The sequence below is a fragment of the Gobio gobio genome (assembly GCF_949357685.1).
Source record: "Gobio gobio genome assembly, chromosome: 16".
NCBI lineage: Eukaryota > Metazoa > Chordata > Actinopteri > Cypriniformes > Gobionidae > Gobio > Gobio gobio.
The window spans coordinates 51442683-51452682 of NC_137109.1; the positions used below are offsets into that span (position 1 = coordinate 51442683).

A 10000-nucleotide genomic window follows, 5' to 3' on the forward strand; every position below is an offset into this window, starting at 1 on the left:
CTCTCTCTCTCTCTCTCTCTCTCTCTCTCTCTCTCTCTCTCTCTGCTCGGGGGTTAATGGCTCTGTGAATGGAGGGGAAAGAGCTCGAGACACACGCACTTCTGCGCTGGATTTATGAGGTCTGTCGCAGAGAGTAGATCTGCACACGTCCAGTCCAAATGCGCGTCCACCCCGCGGGCGGGAGCGCGCATCTCCTGCAGCAGGGTGTGAAGTGTGTGTCCGGGCGGGTTTGACCCTCTAATTAAGGCTTGAACCCCCAAAGGAAGTCAAAAACAAAAGCGGGGGGGGGGGGGGGGGGGTGCTTACGTGTGTGTGTGTGTGTGTGTGGCAGTTTTTGAACCACTTTTGCTTCCCCGAAGGACCGTCCCGTCTTTTGAGTTAAATGCAATATAAAGGCAGTTTTGTTAGTGTACATTCGCATTAATCACAGTTTTTTACTTTTTTACAATTATTACAGTGTGTGTGTGTGTGTTTTGTGACAAGATGCCCCACACATGACCTAAAATGTGATCTGAACTGAAAAACGAACTTATTTTGTCAGTAAAATACTATTATTAACTTCTTAATATGAAATGATGGTGTTTTTATAATAAACTACACAGTAAACGATGACATTATTACATTACATTTATTAAAAGGATAATTTCTGGACATATTATTATTGATCTGGACTTTAAACGTCTCGTCTAATAGTGTCTTCTGATGGGTAAATCATGAAAAACTGACTTCAGGAAGACATTTACTGTTGCTTTGGTTAAATAAACCATGATTTATTTGACTTTTGGCATCATTTTGATCTGTTTAGTGTTGATATGGCAGGTTTCGTCACGCGTGGAAACATTTAAAGACTGTTTATTAACAATAGCAACCAAAGGTTTTTTGCATTATAATATCAGAAACGGGTTTTAAATAAATCAGGAAATATTTAATTGGTAATTTGGTAACACTTTATTTTAGTGTCCCTGTTACACATGTAGTTACTATAGTAATAACAGTCAATTATGCATAATTACATGCAGTTAACCCTCAAACAAATCAGTTCGACTTTATTTAAAGCTGTATTTAATCTGTGTCCCTGCAGCTCAACAGCAGTCGTGATCTCAGGTTTATCTGCGCCAATGGCCAACAACACATCAAACAGGTCAAAATGATCCATTTTTCTATTATGCCGAAAATCATCAGGATATTAAGATCATGTTCCATGAAGATATTTAGTCAATTTCCGACCATAAATATATCCTAAATGTATTATTAGTAGTGATATGCATTGCTAAAGACTTCATTTGGACAACTTTAAAGGACATTTCCTCAATATTTAGATTTTTGTGCACCCTCACATTTCAGATTTTTAAATATTGTCCCATCCTAACAAACATACATCAATGGAAAGATGATTTATTCAGCTGAAGATGATCTATACGTAAAAAACTGACCGTCATGACTGATTTTGTGGCTCACATATTTAAGTACTGAGTAATGTTAAATTACTATAGGGTTTGGTTTTGTTGCATGTCATTTACTGGTATTACTACACTCTAAAAAATGCTGGGTTAAAAAATAACTCAAGTTGGGTTGAAAATGGGACTGACCCAGCAATTGGGTTGTTTTAACCCAGCTGTTAGGTTAAATGTTTGCTTAAAACAACCCAATCGCTGGGTTAAAACAACCCAATCGCTGGGTTAAAACAACCCAATCGCTGGATTAAAACAAACCAATCGCTGGGTTAAAACAACCCAATCGCTGGGTTAAAACAACTCAATCGCTGGGTTAAAACAACCCAATTGCTGGATTAAAACAACCCAATCGCTGGATTAAAACAACCCAATCACTGGATTAAAACAACCCAATCGCTGGGTTAAAACAACTCAAACGCTGGGTTAAAACAACCCAATCGCTGGGTTAAAACAACCCAATCGCTGGATTAAAACAACCTAATCGCTGGATTAAAACAACCCAATTGCTGGGTTAAACAACACAATCGCTAGGTTAGTCCATTTTCAACCCAACTTGGGTTATTTTTAACCCAGCATTTTTTAGAGTGTATGGTCACTACATGTATCAATGACACTGTAAAATAAAGTGTTACCTCCTAATCTAAACCCTATAGTAAGTACATGAAGTTAATTACTACTACACTCTAAAACATGCAGGGTTAAAAATAACCCAAGTTGGGTTGAAAATGGACTAACCCAGCAATTGGGTTGTTTTAACCCAGAAATTGGGTTGTTTTAAGCAAACATTTAACCCAACCGCTGGGTTAAAAAAAAACAATTGCTGGGTTAGTCCATTTTCAACCCAACTTGGGTTATTTTAAACCCAGCATTTTTTAGAGTGTACTTAGTACTTAATTGTACACTGTAACACGGACACCTTAATATAAAGTGTAAGCAAATATTTGTATAATGCATTAAAGGCTTCAAGTAAAGTATGAAAGCGTTTAGCTTTTGTGTATTTTCCACCATAGATATACATAATAAAGGCTAGATGCCTCGTCCGCACCTGGCAGCCATCTTGTCACAGTCAGCTCTCTCTCTCATTGTGTTTTAATGGTGCTTGCACTTTTTAAATAACCATAACTTGCTCAGTTTTCTACCGATTTTCAAACTGTTTGGTTTGTTATAAACGTCAGAGATGCAGTTATGACACTGCATACTTATGAAATATTATGTTCAAGCATCCATAATTATAGCCACGTTAATAACGTTTGTAAGAAACCAAACCAAAGGTTAAGAGTATTTGTGTTCAGATCAGGAGCCACAGAGCCCTGTGACAAGATGGCCGCCGGTGATGACGTTAGAGACTCTAAGACATCTAGCCTTTATTATGGATATCTATGGTTTCCACAGCTGATGAAGTTTGTTTGTGGAACCTGTACTGACCCTGTGTGTGTGTGTGTGTGTGTGTGTGTGTGTGTGTGTGTGTGTGTGTGTGTGTGTGTGTGTGTGTGTGTGTGTGTGTGTGTGTGTGTGTGTGTGTGTGTGTGTGTGTGTGTGTGTGTGTGTGTGTGTGTGTGTGTGTGTGTGTGTGTGTGTGTCTCAGGGTATACTATTTTGAGCCTTGTTAGTGGTATTAACTAGCGGTTTAATTTTACGTATTCTATGCCTCATATACTAGCATTATAAGCTAATCTGTTTTCAGAGATAAAACTCTTTACATTCGATTTTCATGAAAACGCATTCCAGAGAACGATCTACTCGGTAACCATGTGTTCATTACCCCTAGGTTCATTTTTCACCAGAGTTGTCTTTTAAAGGGATAGTTCACCCAAAAATGTAAATTAGCCCGTGATTTACTCTCCCTCAGCTCATCCTAGGTGTGTGACATTCTTCTTTCAGACGAATAAAATCTGAGTTATATTACAAAAGTCCAGGCTAATCCAAGCATTAGAATTTGATTCATAGTTGCTCTGTTTTTGAAGTCCATAAAAAGTGCATCTGTCCGTCATATAACTGCTCCACACGGGGTGTTAATAAAGGCCTTCTGAAGCGAATCGACGCGTTTGTGGAAGAAAAATATCCATATTTAAAACTTTATCAAGTAAACTTTCGGCCGACCGCCTTCTGTGGAAAAGTGTTGAATGTTGAAAGTGAAACTCAAGATGCGTTCGTGACGTCATGACGTTAGTCTTTCCATCCGCAGGGAAACTTTCAACAATTTTTCCATATATTGAACAGGGAAGGCGGTCGGCCGAAAGTTGACTTGATAAAGTTTTAAATATGGATATTTTTCTTCCACAAACGTGTCGATTCGCTTCAGAAGGCCTTTATTAACACCCCGTGTGGAGCAGTTATATGACGGACAGATGCACTTTTTATGGACTTCAAAAACAGAGCAACTATGAATCAAATTCTAATGCTTGGATTAGCCTGGACTTTTGTAATATAACTCAGATTTTATTCGTCTGAAAGAAGAATGTCATACACACCTAGGATGAGCTGAGGGAGAGTAAATCACGGGCTAATTTACATTTTTGGGTGAACTTTCCCTTTAAGTTACTATAGGGTTAGGGTTTGTTGCATGTAATTTATTGGTATTACTACACTCTAAAAAATGATGGATTAAAAATAACCCAAGTTGGGTTGAAAATGGTTTAACCCAGTAATTGGGTTGTTTTAACCCAGTGTTTGGGTTAAATGTTTGCTTAAAACAACCCAAACGCTGGGTTAAAACAACCCAATTACTGGGTTAGTCAATTTTCAACCCAACTTCGGTTATTTTTAACCCAGCATTTTTTAGAGTGTACTTAATACTTAATTGTACACTGTAACACGGACACCTTAATATAAAGTGTAAGCAAATATTTGTATAATGCATTAAAGGCTTCAAGTAAAGTATGAAAGCGTTTAGCTTTTGTGTAGTTTCCACCATAGATATACATAATAAAGGCTAGATGCCTCGTCCGCACCTGGCGGCCATCTTGTCACAGTCAGCTCTCTCACTCATTGTGTTTTAATGGTGCACTTTTTAAATAACCATAACTTGCTCAATTTTCTACCGATTTTCAAACTGTTTGGTTTGTTATAAATGTCAGAGATGTAGTTATGACACTGCATACTTATGAAAAATGATTCAAAATTTGTTCAAGCATCCATAATTATAGCCACGTTAATAACGTTTGTAAGAAACCAAACCATTTGTAAATCCGTCCAGATTTCAGCGAGATAAGAGTATTTGTGTTCAGATCACTCGCCTTACATCAGGAGCCACAGAGCCCTGTGACAAGATGGCCGCCGAAGCTCCGCCCTAAGACATCTAGCCTTTATTATGGATATCTATGGTTTCCACGGCTGATGAAGTTTGTTTGTGGAACCTGTACTGACCCTGTGTGCGTGTGTCTCAGGGTGTTAAAACAACCCAATCGCTGGGTTAGTCCATTTTCAACCCAACTTGGGTTATTTTTAACCCAGCATTTTTTAGAGTGTATATTCACTACATGTAACAATGACACTGAAAAATAAAGTGTTACCTCCTAATCTAAACCCTATAGTAAGTACATGAAGTTAATTACTACTACACTCTAAAACATGCGGGGTTAAAAATAACCCAAGTTGGGTTGAAAATGGACTAACCCAGCGATTGGGTTGTTTTAACCCAGCGATTGGGTTGTTTTAACCCAGTGATTGGGTTGTTTTAACCCATCATTTGGGTTGTTTTAACCCAGCGATTGGGTTGTTTTAAGCAAACATTTAACCCAACCCAATTGCTGGGTTAGTCCATTTTCAACCCAACTTGGGTTATTTTTAACCCAGCATTTTTTAGAGTGTACTTAGTACTTAATTGTACACTGTAACACAGACACCTTAATATAAAGTGTAAGCAAATATTTGTATAATGCATTAAAGGCTTCAAGTAAAGTATGAAAGCGTTTAGCTTTTGTGTAGTTTCCACCATAGATATACATAATAAAGGCTAGATGCCTCGTCCGCACCTGGCGGCCATCTTGTCACAGTCAGCTCGCTCACTCATTGTGTTTTAATGGTGCACTTTTTAAATAACCATAACTTGCTCAATTTTCTACCGATTTTCAAACTGTTTGGTTTGTTATAAACGTCAGAGATGCAGTTATGACACTGCATACTTATGAAAAATTATGTTCAAGCATCCATAATTATAGCCACGTTAATAACAAACCATTTGTAAATCCGTCCAGCGAGATAAGAGTATTTGTGTTCAGATCACTCACCTCACATCAGGAGCCACAGTGACAAGATGGCCGCCGGAGACTCCGCCTTAAGACATCTAGCCTTTATTATGGATATCTATGGTTTCCATGGCTGTTTGTTTGTGGAACCTGTACTGACCCTGTGTGTGTGTGTGTGTGTCTCAGGGTGTCCGATGAGCGTCGCATCCGTGCTGTTGTCTGATCGTGTGTTATGGATCAGCGCGGAGGAGCCGTCAGACATCCGGACCTCCCGTCCGGGGCCATCCTGTCCCTGGATCAGATCAAAGCCATCCGCTCCAATAACGAGTACACGGAGGGCCCGGCGGTACCGCGAAGACCCGCGGAGAAGCGCGAGAGGACCCACGAGGTGCTCCTGGTGAACGTTAACAACAATTACGACCGTCCGCCGGCCCTCAGCAGGTCCACCAGCTCGGGGAGCAACAGCAGCGCGTCCTCGGAGCAGGGACTTTTGGCGCGGTTGCACAGACCCGTTCGGACACAGCCGAAATCATTAAACACGCCGGATAAACAGAACCAGCTGGAGAAGCCGGACTTGGCTCATTCGTTCATCTGCGAGAGCTGTGGGAAGTGCAAGTGCGCCGATTGCACGGCTCCACGGCCGCTCCCCGCGCGCCTCGCGTGCAACGGCCACTTCCTGTGCTCGGCGGAGAGCGTGGTGGAGCACGGGACCTGCATGTGTGTGGTCAAGGGCCTGTTCTACCACTGCTCAAAGGACGATGACGATGTAGGCGACCCGTGTGCGGACCGGCCGTGTTCGCTGACCCAGCCGCGGTGCTGCTCGCGCTTCCTCTGCATGGGGCTCATGTCCGCGCTCTTCCCGTGTTTGCTCTGCTACCTGCCGGCTAAAGGCCTCGCGAGGGCGTGCGATTCGTGCCACGATCGCCTGAAGCGGCCCGGCTGCCGCTGCAAGAACTCCAACACCGTTTACTGCAAGCTGCAGAACTGGACCCGAACGCCCGGACTCGCGCCGGGGAAACCGTCCTGAGGCCCGGCGTGTGTTGGGGAAGCTGCTGCGGAAACATGAGAGGGAGGGGCTATGTTAATGAGCACCTGTAAGCTCCGCCCCCCGAACGGAGGAATGTGAAAACCACTCGTTTTCTGAACCAGCGTTTGCCTTACCGGACTGTGTACAGCTACTATCTAACACACACACTCGCACACACACACACACACACACACACACACACACACACACACACACACACAGGGGGGGTTTTGTGAAATGTGAGGACATTCCATAGGCGTGATGGTTTTTATACCGTACAAACCGTATTTTCTATCCCCTTACACTGCCCCTAAATCTACACACACACACACACACACACACACACTGCCCCTGCCCCTAAACCTACCCACCACACACACACACACACACACACTGCCCCTACCCCTAAACCTACCCACCACACACACAAACACACACACACACACACACACACTGCCCCTACCCCTAAACCTACCCATCACACACACACACACACACACACACTGCCCCTGCCCCTAAACCTACCCACCACACACACAAACACACACACACACACACACACACTGCCCCTACCCCTAAACCTACCCATCTCACACACACACACACACACACACACACTGCCCCTAAACCTACCCATCACACACACACTGCCCCTAAACCTACCCATCACACACACACACACACACTGCCCCTAAACCTACCCATCACACACACACACACACACACACACTGCCCCTAAACCTACCCATCACACACACACACACACACACACACACACACACTGCCCCTAAACCTACCCATCACACACACACACACACACACACACACACTGCCCCTAAACCTACCCATCACACACACACACACACACACACACACTGCCCCTAAACCTACCCATCACACACACACACACACACACACACACACACACACAGGAGACTGTGCAGTTCACTTTCTGTGAAAAAACCTCATTCTGTGATTTAGAAGCATTTTGAAAAGTGAGGACATGGGGAACGTCCTCATATTTCACCCTCTTTTTGTAATACCCATGTCATTATACACATTTGTGTCCTGATATTTCACAAAAACATGCCCACACACACACACACACACACACACAGGACAGAGAGTTTAGTGATGGTGCTTTGGAAACCAAACCTGTGAAGGACTTTTTTTGCCAGGCCGGAGTGTCAAATGTAGCTGTAGCGGATCTGTGGAGTTTCTGCTCGTTCTCAGTTTGTTGATGTAAAGTTGTGTTCAAATTCACTATTTTTAAAAGAAAATGTTTAAACTGTTTAACTTTTTTTGTTGTTGTTGTTGTTGTTGTAAAAAAAATATTTATTATGTGAAGCTCTATTATTTTATGATATTTATTGCAAAGGACAGATTTACTCATGTCTGAATATAACAAAATATCAACACTTACTGCAGCGAGAGAGAGAGAGAGGAGACGGAAACATGTTAACTCTAATGCAAAATATACAAATTAATGCAAACACTCGTCTAGTGTCTCATTTCATCAGAGCTAGTCCAGCTGACACTGACTCTAATCAGTGTGTGTGTGTGTGTGTGTGTGTGTGTGAGTGTGTGTGTGTGTCGCTCTGTGTGTGTGTGTGTGTGTGTCTCGCTCTGTGTGTGTGTTTCTCACTCTGTGTGTGTGTGTCTGTGTGTGTGTCTGTGTGTGTGTGTGTGTGTGTGTGTGTGTGTGTCGCTCTGTGTGTGTGTGTGTGTGTGTGTGTGTGTGTGTCGCTCTGTGTGTGTGTGTGTGTGTGTGTGTGTGTGTGTGTGTGGTGTGTGTGTGTTTCTCACTCTGTGTGTGTGTGTGTCTCACTCTGTGTGTGTGTGTGTGTGTGTGTGTGTCTGTGTGTGTGTGTGTGTGTGTGTGTGTGTCGCTCTGTGTGTGTGTGTGTGTGTGTGTGTGTGTGTGTGTGTGTGTGTGTGTGTCTCGCTCTGTGTGTGTGTGTCTGTGTCTCACTCTGTGTGTGTCTGTGTCTCACTCTGTGTGTGTGTGTGTGTGTGTGTGTGTGTGTGTGTGCACCTGGCCACCTGTGTGAGCTCATAAAGTGTCTTTCTTTGTCTTGTTTTATTGTGTGTTTCCTGCTGTCAGGCGTTTGTTGATTCCCCCACCGGATCTGCTCTACCCTTCTCCTCCTCTTGTTCTCCTCCTCTTGTTCTCCTCCTCTCGTTCTCCTCTTCTCCTCCTCTTGTTCTCCTCCTCTTGTTCTCCTCCTCTCGTTCTCCTCTTCTCCTCCTCTTGTTCTCCTCTTCTCCTCCTCTCGTTCTCCTCTTCTCCTCCTCTTGTTCTCCTCCTCTTGTTCTCCTCCTCTCGTTCTCCTCTTCTCCTCCTCTTGTTCTCCTCCTCTCGTTCTCCTCTTCTCCTCCTCTTGTTCTCCTCTTCTCCTCCTCTTGTTCTCCTCTTCTCCTCCTCTCGTTCTCCTCTTCTCCTCCTCTCGTTCTCCTCTTCTCCTCCTCTTGTTCTCCTCTTCTCCTCCTCTCGTTCTCCTCTTCTCCTCCTCTTGTTCTCCTCCTCTCGTTCTCCTCTTCTCCTCCTCTCGTTCTCCTCTTCTCCTCCTCTTGTTCTCCTCCTCTCGTTCTCCTCTTCTCCTCCTCTTGTTCTCCTCCTCTCGTTCTCCTCTTCTCCTCCTCTTGTTCTCCTCCTCTCGTTCTCCTCCTCTCCTCTTCTCCTCCTCTTGTTCTCCTCCTCTCGTTCTCCTCCTCTCCTCTTCTCCTCCTCTTGTTCTCCTCCTCTTGTTCTCCTCCTCTTGTTCTCCTCCTCTCGTTCTCCTCCTCTCCTCCTCTCGTTCTCCTCCTCTCGTTCTCCTCTTCTCCTCCTCTTGTTCTCCTCCTCTCGTTCTCCTCCTCTCCTCCTCTTGTTCTCCTCCTCTCGTTCTCCTCTTCTCCTCCTCTTGTTCTCCTCCTCTCGTTCTCCTCCTCTCCTCTTCTCCTCCTCTTGTTCTCCTCCTCTCGTTCTCCTCCTCTCCTCCTCTCCTCCTCTCGTTCTCCTCCTCTCGTTCTCCTCTTCTCCTCCTCTTGTTCTCCTCCTCTCCTCTTGTTCTCCTCCTCTCCTCCTCTCGTTCTCCTCCTCTCGTTCTCCTCTCCTCCTCTCCTCCTCTCGTTCTCCTCCTCTCGTTCTCCTCTTCTCCTCCTCTTGTTCTCCTCCTCTCGTTCTCCTCTCCTCCTCTTGTTCTCCTCCTCTCGTTCTCCTCCTCTCCTCCTCTCCTCCTCTCGTTCTCCTCTTCTCCTCCTCTTGTTCTCCTCTCGTTCTCCTCCTCTCCTCTTCTCCTCCTCTCGTTCTCCTCTTCTCCTCCTCTTGTTCTCCTCCTCTCGTTCTCCTC

General features: G+C 44.2%; 1 protein-coding gene across 2 annotated transcripts in view; it reads left to right on the forward strand.

Moving 5' to 3' along the window:
- The window catches only part of spry1 (sprouty homolog 1, antagonist of FGF signaling), an 8342-nt gene extending 943 nt beyond the window's left edge, over positions 1 to 7399 (forward strand). Inside the window, exons 2-3 of one of the 2 annotated variants that reach the window (XM_079838454.1) lie at positions 1082 to 1141; positions 5828 to 7399. In XM_079838454.1, the coding sequence (XP_079694580.1) occupies positions 5874 to 6668 (795 nt within the window). In that variant the 5' untranslated portion in view covers positions 1082 to 1141; positions 5828 to 5873 and the 3' untranslated portion in view covers positions 6669 to 7399. The remainder of the gene's footprint in view (positions 1 to 1081; positions 1142 to 5827) is intronic. The other variant, XM_079838453.1, reaches the window with a different exon arrangement.
- Positions 7400 to 10000: the final 2601 nt, after the last annotated feature.